Consider the following 16,104-nt stretch of genomic DNA (forward strand, 5'->3'; position numbering starts at 1 on the left):
AGAAAGGAGGACTTCAAACACAACCTCGGAAATGTCAAGGGGCACACCGTTTCCCAGAGGGCTCAACAGGGCAGAGGGAGTCACTATACAATCAGACTCCCTCCACGTCCTACGGCCCCGGCACGGAAGTCTGTCTCACGGGTCTGGGCAGTGCAGGAACTCTGCCCAACTCACCCTGGCCGCAGTGCCAGGCCACTCGGGCGGCAGCGAGGCGGGCTTTTCCCAGCGCTGGAGACGAGGAGCCCCAGCTGCCTGCGCTCAGTCACCCTGCAACAACCATCACTCTCTCCTGACTCAGGTGATGGGGCTACCCTCCACTCCAGGACCCCTGCGCAGAGGTGAACAGCAGCATTCTGTGCCGTCAGGGGAGCAAGGCCCGCGACCCTTGTCCAGTGTTTCCCCAAGTGGGGTTCCAGAAGTCTTGGAGGGTAAGAATCTAACGCAGATTTCTGAGCTTCAAGAGTTTTAATCTTTAGTAAAAGCTCTTCGAGGAGGCTGGTGCCAGTAAAATGTGAAAAGCCTTGTCTCTCTAGTCCAGAAGGCAGGGGAGGGGTGACACTGCGGACGAGAAAAGAAGCTAACCTGCTCACTCCCCACCACCCGGGGCTCCGTGACTAAGCAGGATGCCGAGTCAGGTCTGGACCACTTTTCTGAACAGCTAACTCAGAACTGCATCTCTGCTGGCAGGGCAGGTACCCACAGACTGGTGGAGTTGACTCTCCTGAGCCCCTTTCAGGGTCAGCGTTTCAAGCTGCAAAGTACGTATTTCTGACAGTCAGCGCATCGGGGGCTGTTTGCCGTTTTCCTCACACCCTGACGAGGGCCTGCCTTGACCAGGATTGACTCCACACGCTGCCGCTGGGTCTGGCCTGGCAATCCCACTCCATGGAAGGCAGCTCCAGAAACGCAGCCCCTGCTCTAGGGCGAGCGGGTGGGCAGCTCAGAGGCTGCTGCGTCACTGGGGTGTGAGGGTTCCCAACGCCATTACGGCGACAGTTTTCCTTGGGACTCCACATCTAGGCAGAGCAGGGGCTCTTAACCTGGGGCACGCTGCACTGCTTTAGACCATCTACGAATCCCTGGAAATTGTGTGCTGAGTTCTGGGTTACTTGCCTGGGAAACTGTCTATAGTGAGAGGACATGCAAGATTTCCCAAGGAGCATCAATGGCACCAAAAAAAAAAAAAAAATCCAGAACCTCTGATTTAACTAAGAGTTGCTGAGACAGAGAAGAGATGCCCACGGCCTCCAAGCCAGCACACAGGAGCAGCAACTTGGAAGCAATTTTAATAGATGGCTTAAAAATGATGGCGTGACTTTCACATACACCCTCCCCACTAACTTTCACTTTCCTCGCCAACCCTGGTTCCTGATCTGACACTGTTTTCAACTTTTAATATTTACAAAGTTGACATTTTGGTGAGCGTACATCAGGCCATCATCATGAAATTCCACTATCAGTAAGAATCATTAGACTGCGACCTTCAGGAATCAGCCTGGGGTCTGGAGCCAGAAGACCCGGACTGGACCCACCTCTGTCTTCCACTGGTGCTGTGACCTTAGGCAAGGCCTCTGATCCCTCTGCACTTCAGTATCCTCATCCACAAAATGGCAACTATACAAACCCCTGCGGCAGTGATTCTCAGCATTAAAGTGAAAGTGCTCCACCATCTGCTGGAAGCTCTGCTTAATAAGCTTCTGGCATTGTTACTGTTTTAAACATTATTTTTTGTGTGTGTGCCATTCTGCTTCTGAAGAGAACGTGCGGGTGTGGAGTCAAATGCTGAGAGCTAACTGGGGCTGACTCCCATTTTTTGTCTTTCTGTTTTTATCTGTCATGCCAAAATGCCTACAAAAATAACCAGCAATAATGATATTAACCAAAGAGCTGTGTCGACAGTCCAGGGACTGGCCATGACAATGGAAACCAGAACTAAGTCCAGGAGAGTCAAAGAAAAAGCTCTGGTGATGGGCTGTGGGGAAAGATCAGGCACTCCAGGGCAAGCAAGGATCCACAGCAACAGGCAGAAAACATGCTCCGCGACATCCTGTTTTGGTAGCAGGCTGGCCAACCACCCCCGTTTCGACACGTGGGCTGTCACCCCCACCCAAACCAGCAGGGTAGCCAACTACCCAGAAGGAAGGCTAAAAATGGAGGCTCAAGGATGCTCAGCTTCTCCTTGTCAGAAGTGCAAGCTGCTCCCGGGTCTTCAACCTTGACCCCACTGACGGGGCAAAAGACTCACCGGGAGGTAAAGTCATCGCACAATTCTGCATGGCATGAATACCAACAGGTACAGTGAATTTCAAAAGCTTAAAATGTGAGGGGTCAAATATTTTGAACTTGGCCTTCCAAGTTTGTCTTTGGCCTACATGCCAGCCCTGTTTATATCCAGCTTTCACACCACAGCCCAGCCTAGTGCTCCAGATCAGTCCGTTATTCCAATACACAGTCACACGCGTACATATCTTTTTGAAGCCCCATAACCAAAATGTCTAGGTCACCTGTTAGATACAAGCTCTGAATCACCTCCGCTCCTCTGCAAATAGCCTCCCATTAGGCTGAAGGATTTTAAATCACCACCATCATCAGATATCCATCAGGGGCCCCCTGAATGCGTAATTCTTTAGAATTTTATTGTTTAAGCGAAGTTAGTATGTAGCTTCAACAAGTGACTTAATAAACTCCTTCACTATCTTGAAAAGATGTGTCAAAGTATCTCAGATGCTATCTTTAAAAGTATCTCAGATACTTCCAGAACTACTAAATGAAAGTGAATACCTATTATACATTTTAGGTATTAAACTGTATCAAGAACCTGTATCAGGAAGACTACTTCTGATGGTCTGTCCAAGAGAGCTCCCTGTTGGATTCCTCCTCAGATTCAACAATGAAAATGCATAGAACATACAACTCATTCTAGAGTTATTTTAGGATTTGATAGCAACTGGACAAGGAGGCAGTTCCGTGCTAGTCACTGACCCCTGACGTAGGAACACACACTGCTGGTGACCTACAGCAGCAGGGAGAGAGATGAGAAGGCTGCTACCTCTCAGAAAGTGAAGTCGCTCAGTCGTGTCCGACTCTTTGCGACCCCATGGACGGTAGCCTACCAGGCTCCGCCATCCATGGGATTTTCCAGGCAAGAGTACTGGAGTAGGCTGCCATTTCCTTCTCCAGGACCTCTCAGAAAGGCAACATCAAATGCTAGGGAGCGACACGCCCAGCTGGTCTTCTCCTGAGATGAAAGAGAAGATTCCTGAGGCCATATGGTGACACAGTCTTCCCTCAGCTTCAAATCCAGGGATCAGGTTAGCCCCGATCCTGGAACACACGCTTGACTGTGGCGTTTCTCAAATGTGCTTTAAACCTGGGATCCAACTAGAGTTAAATGGTCTCACTCCTGAGCTGAGGATACAGCATCTCAGATAGGTAGAGTTCTCTGCTTTAAAAAAAAAAAAAAGTTATATTGTACATCTGAAACAAATATCATGTATACCAACCATATCTCAATTAAAAAGAAAAGGCAGAAATAAACTAGCTCTTTCACCCAAAGACATCTATGTATCTGAAAGAGCCGAGGGGATCACACTAACAGCTGTGAGAGTGAGCCCCTGCAAGCAGCACAGGCCCGGGGTCCCCGCCTGGGCTGGAGCCGGGGGCAAACTGCAGGTTGGAGGAAGTCTTTTTCTGAGCTCTTGCCGGAAAGGGGTGCAGGTCAATCCTGTCCAGACTTTTCTGGCTCACAGGGACAGCTATTCAGAGATGACCACACAGAGCTTCTATGACTCCCAAGTGGACTGGAGCACACAGGGAAGGGCCAAGGCCCAGGGGAGAACCCGCTCTCACCCAAACGCATCAACTACGCGAGATCCTCTCAGAAAGAATGTCTCGCACACACTAACACTTCACTTCAAATCAAAACAAACAACATTTCCTTTCAGCCTACAATTCTGTCATCTTCCATCTTTATAAGCTTTTTAAAAAGGGAGCAATTCGTCCTTAAACTAGACCCTAATCTGCGCTGGAATCACCACTGGGTCCCTGCTGGTGAACATTTCAGGCTCTTGGCAAGCTGCCCAGAAATTGAAAATATATACATTATTTCCAACCTATCCGCTTACTTGTTTTAAGAGAGATTAAAAAAAAAATTACCATGAAGAGGGCAAGCTAATAAAAAGAGTAGTCCTGTTAATATACAACTAAAAGGGGAACAATCTTAACAGAGTACTATGTTTGGCTAGTGGTTCTTTGACTCTCAACAATTCTCAGCAAACTGCTTTTACTTTATTGGCAGTGCCTCAAGGCACGTGGGATCTTAGTTCTCCAAACAAGGATCAAACTCGCGCCCCTACAGTGGAAGTGCAGAGTCTTCCTCTAGGGAAGTCCCTCAGCAACTGTTTTTTAATCCAAGAGTAGAGAGGAAAGTGAAATTAAGGAGAATTTTATTTACTGAAAGACAGTTCCTGTGTCCAAACACTGGTTTTCACAGAAGTTAATGAGCTATATATATTAAAAGCTACTTGCAGATACCCAAACGGCAGATCCAAGCAAATGCTCCACTCACTGCAAATAGTACTGCCCGCGTCTCAAAAGTAGGAACAGCCCATCATCTCAGTTATCTCCAAAGCTAACTGTGGGCAGAGAAAAATTTTATTGTTTTCACTTATTTTATTGAAGCATAGTTGATTGACAATGTTGTGTTATCTGGTGTGGAGCAAAGTGAATCAGTTACACATGTATATAACAGCTTGCATCTGCCAACCCCAAACTCCCAATACATCTGTCCCTGGCCTCCCCCTCCACACAGCCACTGTCTACATCTGTGAGCCTGTTTCTGTTTCACTTGTGTCATGCCTCAGATTCCGCAGAAAGGGGCATCGTGTGGTGTTCGCCTTTCTCTTTCTGACTTACTTTACTTAGTATGATCATCTCTGGGTTCATTAATGTTGCTACAAATGGCATCACTTCGTTCTTTTTTGTGGCTGAGTAGTATTCCAGTGTGTGTGTGCGCAGAATATCTTCTTTATTCATATATCTGTTGATGGACATTTAAGGTTTTTTCCATGCTAGGTAAGAATTTTATAAAAGTAGAATTTGAATTCAGAAAAGTGAAATGAGTTGTCCAAAGTCACCTTGTTTCTAAGTGGCCAAATAAAGCCTAAAATCCTATCTTCTAATACCACAGCCACCACCCACATGCGACTATTTAAATTGATTAAAATTAAATATAAAAGTTCAGTTCTTCAATCAAGCTAGCCACATTTAAGTGCTCAAGAGTACCTGTGGGTAGCAGCTAGGGTCACAGAATATTTCTATCCAAACTGGAAGTGCTACTGGACAGGGCTGGTGTGTGGGGGCGGCTAGTTCTTTAGAATTCATGGAAACTTGGGGAAAAGATGCCACGGACCTCAGTATTTAATAAAGATGGACTGACGGCTCCTTTCTTATTACAAGAAATTTTGAGGCCAGAGGTTGGTTTATCTTCTCAGGGGTTACGAACACCAAGAGTTATTTTTAAAAGAGCTTCACCAAAACGGATTTTATCTCTATGTACTAAGGAAAGAGAATCTTGAAACAAAGTTTATATACCTTTGATGAAGAATAATATAAGGAATAATTCCCACAAATAACAAAAATATTATTAAGAAGAATTTCAGCTACAGAGGAAAAGAGACCATAATAATAAATCCTGATACTTTCAGCCATTAAATAATCTCTTGTCAGAGTTTAGAAGAAATTTCTTCCTGGTACAGAGACTGCTATAGTCAGATGAACAGGAGATTTTCAGCTGACGTGGGACCCAGTAAAAGGGCAGCTTAAGCAGCTGGGTCTCTGTGCAGCTCTCGGCCAACGCCGACAGCTGAAGCTTGACAAAGGGGTCGAACTGCGGAACTGAAGGGTCAGGAGTCAAGATGTGGTAAAGCTTGTTAGAAACAGAGCTGCGGGAACTCCATCACACGAGACCATTTTTTTCCAGTTTCAACGTGAGAACACGGGGCCTACTAGCAGACCCACAAGCCAATCGAGCTCGCTGGCCACTGGCTCACTGCCTCACCCAGCGACAAGTCTGAGTGCCGCTCAGGGCTGAGGCCGGCTGAGAGGCCTCTGGGCCGACCCTGGCTGCCCCGAGCTGTGACGCCTTCACGCTGTGCGTGCATTCTCCCAACAATTCAGAAGAAAGCGTCACCAGGGACAGTGGCGAGGTGCGCAGAAACACCATTTAAAATGAAAATAAAACAAAACAAAACTCACCCAAGAAATACAGAGGGAAGTCCCAAACCTATTGGACAAACAGATGATTTCCTCATGGGTTTGCCAAGGCCCCGAGGTCTTCCTACTATATGCACATGCGGCAATAATGAACCGGTCGGTAAGGGGTAACTGAGGCATTAGAAAATGTGATCTCTGCTTTTCCTCAAGGGCTCACAGGAGAATAACAAGAGGCTGAGAGGCAACAGACAAATGAGGCTCCTCTCTCATATCTAGGAAGATTACAGATTTATCTGTCATTTGTTTGGGTCAGGAGAACGTCCATGTTTTCCTTTAAAAGGCTATTCCTCTGCAGCAGCCCTGACTGCCAGAATATTTTTCTTAATTTTCACCTTAACTTTCTGGCTTGTACAACTTTAAACGTCAGACGGAAGGGCTGTGGGGAAAGCTCTGTTTGGATACAAAGTGAACCACACAGGACCCACCTCTTCTATGACTCTTCATCTGAAATACAGAAGCATTCCTTAATTTCTGGACTTGAACACCAGCTTCCTATCTGTGCCATCTCTCCTCTTCCCTCAAGATATGCAAAGCTTCAGACATCAGGAAAGAAAGCATGGGACCTGGAATATGTAATTCTTTGCTATCTGGCACTCTGCACTTGGTACGGTTTAAGCAGTGTTAAATTTGAGACACAGGTTTACATGATGAGAATGAGGGATTCTGGGAAATGATCCTATTTAAAAACACATTAGAAACCACCAACTTCTAGACCCCATAGTTCAGATGCCTGAGCAGAGCATATCAAGCAGTAGAAAGAGGTGTATAGGAATTAAGAGGCTCTTAGTGAAGTCGCTCAGTCGTGTCTGAATCTTTGTGACCCCATAGACTGTAGCCTACCAGGCTCCTCTGTCCATGGGATTTTCCAGGCAATAGTACTAGAGTGGGTTGCCATTTCCTTCTCCAGGGGATCTTCCCAACTCAGGGCTCAAACCCAGGTCTCCTGCACTGTAGCCAGACGCTTTACCGTCTGAGCCACCAGGGAAGTCCTTAAATCCCCTGAATTCTATGGGAAGGCCACTGCCCAGCTTTGAACAATACGCAAAACTACAAACAACCCTGAAGGCAGGGCAGCCACTGAAAACATCGTGCCCTGCAGACATGATATCCGGACTGGAAGCCAGAGACCCCCGTGGGAGCTGTGGGAATGCTCTGTGAAACAACGTGGGTGAGTTCTTCTTCCCAGAGCTACAGAAAGATCAGGACAATTGGACAGAAGATATAAACAGAAATTGATGAGGTAGAATACAGCCATGACTACACTGCTCCTTTCCCCTGGTTTGAGGGTCTTAATGACTTTCCTAAGTTGTATAGCTAACTTAAACATAAAGGCACTTTTCAGAAACTCCTCAGGCCAGTGAGATGGAAGTGAAATGGGCACTTCAAACCAGATGCTATCTTTCCAGATCACCCAAGTCTTCAGTAACCAACAAATTGCTGATCAGTTACAACTTGCCCCCAACACTACTCACATTTTCTTTTGAAAGATGTGAGCGAAGGATGACCTTGGAATTAGTGGGGGTGTCAGAGAGGCACAGAATGTCCCAGATTATAACAGGAGTTACAGTGGTGGCGAGAGGCTGTGGTGAGGAAGTGAGGTTACGCAGAGGGTGAGGGGCTGGGAAAAAGAGCCTCACCTTTGGGAACTCTGGGCCCCGTCTGCACATCACCTGGTACGCTGAGGAGCAGGACACTTCACACCTGGAGCTCTTCCCAGGCCTCAACACTTCCTCTCTTACAATCTGAGAGTTTGCTACCTACTTTCTTCACTGGAAAAGCTGAAAAACAAGCTGTGCCCATCGTCGAAGGTGGCTTGTGTTATAAGGGAAAATGCAATATTCTCACAGAAGCAGGGCGCTTCTATCCCTACAGGAAGGGCAGTTAGTCTCACTTCACAGATGCAGAGAACCACCCAAGGTACACAATTTGATACTCAGAATATTTTAGAATCTGAGCTCCTAGGAGAACAGGAGTGTTGTCTCAAATCCAGGCGCAGAATTCCAACAAGTTTGCAGTTAAGTAGTGTCTGTTTCTGTCTGTCTTTCATTCTCTCTTTCTCTCTCATACACACACCATTTTACAACTGGCTGTCTTCATTCATTCAGTGCCAGGTACTGGGGGCAGAAATATAAATAAGATACCTCCTCAAGGAGCTCACAGTCTAACTGGAGAGACAAACATCTAAGCAGATAACTGCAATACTCAAGCATCGTGTGTCTGAATAGCACAGAAAACTGTAAGAAATGCAACACACTAAATCCTACTAAACAGTTATCTCCAGTAGCCCCTGGTATCAAATGAAAGGCTGCAAAAAGAATGTAGGCCCTCATCCTCTGAGTGGTTTCTAGATCCTGAACATACTACAGATTCTGAGAAGCAGCACTATGTCCTCAGAACTAGTACCGTATCAGAGTCAGCGCCCACAGACCAGCACTGAGCTGCTCTCTATGTTGTGTACGGGCAAATCCTACCACCCAGACAAACGGTTAAGTGTCTTAAGGGCAGGTCCCATGCTGAATATTCCTTTAATCTCTAGAGCACCTAGGATTGTCACAGGCAAAAAGCAGATCCTAAACACAGGATGAACTCGGCGAAAGGGACAATGCGATTGACACAGGGCGACTTGTTCCTCTACAAGGCTTGTAGGCTGGCAGATTTGGAGTGTTTTATAAAAGCACACCACCACTCTACCTGAGCACACTAACGGACCCACACTTTAAGGAGAAGAGCACTTCACTGCAAGGTCAGAGGAAACAGCACGTGGGCAAATGGTTTGAGAGTTAACTGCAATTTTTAAAAAGATAAACTTGAGACTTGAATCTCCTGGCTGATGCGCAGGACAGAAACAGACCTCAGGATCTTTATACTTGCTATGTAGTTCCAGCTCTTAGAAATGGATTTGACATCACCACGAGCTAAATCAGATCCTGTCTTCACTTGCTTGAAAATCTTCGATGGCTTCCCATTGCCGTTAATAGAATCTGCCTCCTCCGTGCGGCTGACAGAGCTAGTTCTGGCCCCGCCCATCCTGCCCTTCTTAACTGGCCCTCGCTCCGCCCTCACTTACCAGGCCCAGCAACCATGGCTTCCTTGATGTGTGCAAACAGGCCAGGCTCTTAGCTGTGCTGGGCCCTCAGACTTGCTTTCTCTTCTTGCTGCTTCTGAATGACTGACCCCATCTAATCCTTCAGATCTCAGCTCAGATACTTCCTTCTCGAGGAGGCCTTTCTTGACCAACTTCTTCAGAGTGATTCCCTCTCATCCCTATTATCCGTTATTATGCCAACCGGTTACATGTACTTCAGAGCATTTACCATGTTCTGAAGCAATGGTGTGAGTTTATTTGTCTCCCTGCTTGTTATGTTATCAGTCTACTTAGTAAGCACAAAACTCCTGAGAGCAGGAGCTGGGTTTATCTTGCTGCATCAACAGGCACATACCAGTTAGCCAAATACTGTGAATGAATGAGTGAGAACTAGCAAGATACAGCGGCAGTAGGTTAGCAGGCACCGAGTTAAGGTCTAAAAAATTAAAACATCAGTCCTTCCACTATGAAGCTGGAAGCGGTGAACAATATATAAATTTTTATTTCATTCGGCTGTGCCCAAGTAGCAGGAACACACAAAGATAAAAGAACGAAGAGGGAGAGCCTAAGCTCTCCACAGATATCTCAAAAAGAAATGTCAAAAAGAGCAAAACCCTGCTGGTGTCAGCTTCCGCTTGTTTTATAAGGCTGCTGGTATTAAAGGCACATTTTCTTACTTTGAATAGATTCCAAGATGGGTTTTATGTCTCCCGAGTGATGCAGTTCTGCACTGAGCCCCGCCCTGCGATACCCCATCAATGACTCCGGTTACACCAGGCCAGGGTATCTGAGGCTCTCACTCTAAACACAACTAGGGCTGACTTGGAATACTAGGTGAGAAAGGGCCATCTCTTCCCAAGCACCCCAACATTCAGGCAAAACACATGCGGAGACAGCTCTTCCTCACAGAACCCCAGCTCACGATCTGTTCCTCCTACAAAGGGAAGTGGCACAGGGCGGAGAAACCCTTTTAAAGGTGCAGTTCACAAGCGAAGGTTGATTCAATGGCACCCTTAAACCGAACGCTGTTCCTCTGAACTTGATCAATGAGCACAGTTCTCTTAACTATGGCCAAGTGAGAGGCCCTGAACTTGGGAAAGCATGACAAAGGAAGGAGCGAGAAACGAACCCGGTGGCCTCGTTTCCCGTCAGGTGCTTCCCATGGCAGACTGGACACACACACTGCGTCCCCGAAGCACCTCCATCAGGGGCCGGGAGGCAGGGGAGTACTTACGCGGCATGATCCCTTGGCTCACCAGCTCCTCCCGAGTGCGGCGCTGCTGGAGCTTCAACTGCAGCACTGCGGGACAGCAAAGAGAGAGGGGAGGTGAAGGCTCAGTCTGCCGTTCCCCCACAAAAGACACATTTTCAAACGCAAAGAAAGCCTCGACACACAAGGGTGTAGTGTGAAAGAAGGGTCCCCGCTAACTGTGGCTGTAATTGCAGAAGTGGCCTGATACAGCAGGGCTTCCGTATTCTGCTGTGGGCGGCGAGAGGAAGTTGCGAAGGGTCTTGCAGGGCGATAACAATCCACAAAGTACCAGAGTCTTGCCTATTGCTCAAAACCTCCTACAACACTGTGGCCTCCTCCAGGACTGAAAAAACACAAATTCTTAACTCAAAGAAAACAAAATGAGGACCACTGCCCAGCAGAAAAGGCTTTTTCTAGCTGTTCTACGCCTTCCTCCTGGTGGCAAATGTTGACCACAGTTAAGTGTAGTGAGTTACACATCAGGGAGTATTGGTTATTTGTAAAATCTTCTCTTTTGGATCTGAAAATTATACCTGTTTTCACCAAGCAATCCACTTCCCTCGGCCAGAAACTATTTTACCATTAAGACAACTCTTCTCTGCCTCTTCCTCTTCACTTCGAGCCTTCTTCTGTTGACATGAAACACAAAGCTAGGTGATTCAAAGCACATCCGGGCTAGGGGAGGGTGATGAGGGGGTTTTCTCCTATTTCTACTCTGGCACCACCACTTGATGTAACAAGTTAATAGGAATTTTTCAAAGTTAAAAGCCAATTATCTTTATTTCAAATGTGAGTGAAACCTAAAGGGTATTATTACCACTGCACACCATGCGGAATGACAAAGGCCTCCATTCAGAGGTGAAGTGAGAACATGTTCGGAAAAGGAAGGTTGAGAGGATCTCACGGGCCAAGGGAAGTTCCCTTCCGTGATATGTCTTCATTCTAAGGTCCTGCAAGTCCCATCTGAGGGCGACCTGTATCTATGAGGAATCACATTACCCTAACTTCTGTCTTTCCCATCCACAAGGCAGTTAAGACGGCCTCCCCAAGTGGCAGAGCTGTAAGCAGTCTCCTGACTACCCCTCAAATCCAGCAGGTTCAAAACCTATTGCTTGTGCCTAGCTGCTCAGTCACGTCCACCTACGCACTGGACTGTAGCCCGCCAGGCTCCCCGTCCATGGGATTTTTCAGGCAAGAATACTGGAGTGGGTTGCCATTTCTTTCTCCAGGGGATCCTCCTAGACCCCGGGATCGAACCTGCATCTCCTGTGTCCTCTGCGCTGCAGGCAGATTCTTTACCTGCTGAGCCATCTCTTCCCCAACCCACTCCTCACGTCTAATCAACGTTCCATCCTTTTTCTCTTTAATGGTATCACCATCCTCCTCCCCAGTACTAACACTAGCATTTTTAAGCCAACTTCAACTCTGCTACCTCCTCACACTCCTGTTTTACCAAGTTTGCAGCGTCTTCTCATGCTGCAGTGAGAGCACTGGGTCTCCCCACCCAGGGATGGAGCCCGGTCTCCTGCACGGCAGACAGACTCGTTACCGTCTGAGCCACCAGGAAGCCTCACCCATTCTAAGTCACCACAACCCGACTGTCCAGTTACTCACAATTCACTTCACCTGGAAATGCCTGCCTCATCACTTCACCTGACCTTCCCAATTGAGAATTACTCCAGGCCTCCGAAGAACTACCTCGTATCTGTTATAAAAAGTATAGAGATATTTTGCCCTGTGTAACACTTACCCCCAAATAAACGTAAACTCCTGGAGGACAGGGAATGTATCTTATTAATCTATGATGCTCTCCCAACCAATAGCACTCAATACACAGTAGGTATTTAACAACTGTTTCTTAAACTGAACTGCATCTCTAAAGGATGATACAGACAGTCAGAGAAATCTAAATAGGACGGTATTATTATCATTTACAAATTAACACTTAAAATTAAGAAAGCCTTGCAGAATAAAAGATAAAAGTGGCAACAGCCAACTAATAGCTAACACTGATAGACCCAATGGACAGAACAGGTATTATTACCCTACTTTACAGGTAAGGAAAATGAGGCCCGGAGAGATTAAGTAATTTCCCTAAGGTTATCCACTAATAAGAGGTACAACAGGTTCTGAACTCAAGCATTCTGATCCCAGAACCTGGGGACCCCACTTCTGTTTCTCCAGGGTCTCCTGAAAGCCTGTGCTGCTAAGATAACAGGCCCAAAGTATGATTGCCTGGGTTCATTCTGTGCCAAGACAGACAAAAGGGCTGAGGGACATAGATGATTCAGGCCAGGGACAAAGTCTAGGAGATCAGCTTCAGTAAAATAAATTTAAATTAAGAACTTGATTTCAGAATAAATTATAGATCAGCAGCAACACTAATAATAAAACTATGAGGAATCACTGAGTGTTGCTGCGTGTCAGCCCTATATTAAATGACTGACATACTTGAGAAAAAAAAAGCCCTGTGGGGATATTACAATTATTATCTCCATTTTACAGATGAAAAAACTAAGGATCAAACCTTTAAACTTTTGCCTTAGGTCAAATGGCTCAAAAGTGCAGGAACTATGATTCACATCAGGTCTCTGTGACTCTAAAGTGAAGGGAAATACTTAATACTGTGCCATATGTTTCCTTGGAAAAAGGAGTAGGGCCAGGCAGGATAAAGTAAGAGGGGAAAGGGGAATCTGTTAGCTTTTACAGTGTTTCTAAGGCCCAGTATAAGATGAGCGACTGGAAAATGATTAAATGTACCAAACATATTTCATTTCAGAGAACAGGGAAACCTAATTCAGTAAGTCTGAACACTTCAAAAAAACAATAATTAATGAAAAATACGTCTATTATCCAAGAATAATTCTGAAATAGCAATTCACGCCTTTCCAAAACTCCATATACAGATAGGGCCTTAAGGAATCCATTATGCAAACTTCTTGACTGGAAAACTTCCTGCTTCATGAAAGCAAAAGGTTAAGTCTATGATTCATGGAGTTTAGTTGCCTTTTTTTTTTAATATGGCTCTAGTTCAAAAGGGAAGGTTCATCTAATCAACCTTTTCCATCTCAAACTAAATGAAATTAAAGTTCAGTTATCTGAAAATTCCATTTGTGCCTCTCAGCAGTTAATACCAAACTCTAGACTAATCTGAAATCTGACCAAGTTTCCCATTCATGTAATAGAATTAACCCTGTATTAGTATGCCCTGGGTACTGCTACAACCTGATAGTAGGTATGTATTATTTCATACATTGCATAATCCCTGCTAACCCTAACAACATTTATAAGGAGGAAAATAAGCAGCAAATTCAGAATTACGGTGTACGGTATCTGTTTGGCTGTGTATATATACAACAATCCTTCTTCTGAGATGTCTGACCACAAAGAAACAGTATTTACACGAATTTCCCCTTTCCTTGCTGCTGCTGCTGCTAAGTCACTTCAGTTGTGTCCAATTCTGTGTGACCCCATAGACGGCAGCCCACCAGGCTCCCCCATCCCTGGGATTCTCCAGGCAAGAACACTGGAGTGGGTTGCCATTTCCTTCTCCAATGCATGAAAGTGAAAAGTGAAAGTGAAGTCGCTCAGTCGGGTCCGACCCTCAGCAACCCCATGGACTGCAGCCTTCCAGGCTCCTCCGTCCATGGGATTTTCCAGGCAAGAGTACTGGAGTGGGGTGTGATTGCCTTCCCCTTTCCTTAGTCTATCTTAATTCCTCTTAATTCTAAGCAGTCTAAATAAAATGCCTTTACGTTTCTAGGCCTTGGGACTATTCATTTTAAAATAAATCATTGAATAATTTAAATACCATAAGAGACATATATTATGTATTCACTGCAAAAGGTACTCAAATCAGGAGCATATTTAAGAGGACATAATTTAATACACAACCACCCTCACCAAGATAAAGCTAACACTAGTTCAAGTGATTATTTTCAAACACAGTGCTAGATCAAGGAAATTTTTAAAAGTTGGAATGCAATAAATGCTATGTTACTATATATCACCACTTAGATTTCCTCTCCAGTCCCCAAGTCAATAAAAAACTAAACAAAAATACCTATTTAGGTACAAGCATGAGTCTTTATACCTTCACTGTTACTGAATTCCACAAATGTAATATATCATCTGGTTTTAAATGCGTCTGTGCAAGCAGCCTATTATATATAGATGAACAGATGTCTCTGAAGCTGATGCACGGTGAATCAACTGAGCTGCCTGCCAGTAAAGAATTGAAAGAAAAGAAATAAACCATAAAGTGGGGAACCTGAGGTTCTCCATTCCCCATGAAAATAATCAAGTTTTCCATCTATTTCAAATAAAGGTGATCAACTGCTATTTGAACAACTGGCTACTCAGGAAATTAGAGCAAGGGGAGGAACCTGACATTCTTCTGCTGGCTAAGACCACAGAGGCATGCCACTGGTATTCAAGGGCTGATGCTCAAGGACTGAATGTATCAAACAACTGAATCAATCAGGTCTGGGGAAAAAACATCAAAAACTTGTGTGTTCCCAGTCTGGCTCTGGGCTCCCGTGGTCAGAAGCTCTGCATTTTACTGGGAAGGGGGATGTGCAGCTCAGCAGGCTGCTCCTGCCTCATTCGTATTCACCCATTACTGGTTTCCCCAAGACTTCTAGAACAGGGAGGGGAAGTGTGAGTTATGAGGGAAATAGAAGAGAAGAGCAAAGAGTCAACATAGGAATAACTGCGAAAGAGCAAAACCCCTCCCCGTGTACCATCTTTGCTCAGGACAAAGGCCTCTTCAATGAAGATTCTGACTGCTGAACGTCCCATTGACTCAGCTCTCTCAGAAACACTGATAAATCTTTTTCTCCATTCTTTAAATCTGGATATGAAACTTGAAACCTAATCAAAAGACCACAAATTTGATTGCAGCTTTTCAGAATATTTATGTTACAAAAAGGCTCCAAAATAAACTTGTTGATTTTGGGAATAAAGGAAATGCTCCTTGACTAGATATTACAAGCTAGCCCAAAAAGTCAGTGCTGTATTAGAAACTCAGTGAGGTTTATATGCTTGAGGAGAGCAAAAGGCAAACAAGCCTTCTCAAAAATCTTCTCTCCCCACCCCAAACCCCCACTAAGATATCTGACTCTAAGCTATGGAGGTTCTCATAGTCCCAAGGAGGATACAGAAACCCAGAAATGATCAACTGAAAGACGGCCTGGTTGGAGCTGAATCTGAAATTATGAGTTTTCATGAGAATTAAAAGTGATCGCCATAGTAAGATACTAAAATATAAAGGACGAATACACTAGAAAATAAATTAGATGTCACTCCTGGTATTCCTAAGATACAACTAATACTAGGAGATTTCTCCATTTTAATTCAACTTCGTGATACTTACATGATTTAGAATAAGGAATGTTTGATGTATCTACTCATGAATTACAATCAACCTCGCTCTTGATAATGAACAAATATGCAGAAAATCAACAAGAACGTCAAGACTCGAACAATACACTCC

The 16,104-nt window shown here is 45.2% G+C and overlaps 1 protein-coding gene across 2 annotated transcripts in view; it reads right to left on the reverse strand.

Moving 5' to 3' along the window:
- The window catches only part of MKL1 (megakaryoblastic leukemia (translocation) 1), a 105,298-nt gene that overhangs the window by 26,421 nt on the left and 62,773 nt on the right, over positions 1–16,104 (reverse strand). For both annotated transcript variants that reach the window (XM_018048804.1, XM_018048803.1), the window contains exon 2: positions 10,593–10,658. In XM_018048804.1, the coding sequence (XP_017904293.1) occupies positions 10,593–10,658 (66 nt within the window). The remainder of the gene's footprint in view (positions 1–10,592; positions 10,659–16,104) is intronic.

The sequence above is a fragment of the Capra hircus genome, chromosome 5, assembly GCF_001704415.2.
Source record: "Capra hircus breed San Clemente chromosome 5, ASM170441v1, whole genome shotgun sequence".
Classification (NCBI taxonomy): Eukaryota; Metazoa; Chordata; class Mammalia; order Artiodactyla; family Bovidae; genus Capra; species Capra hircus.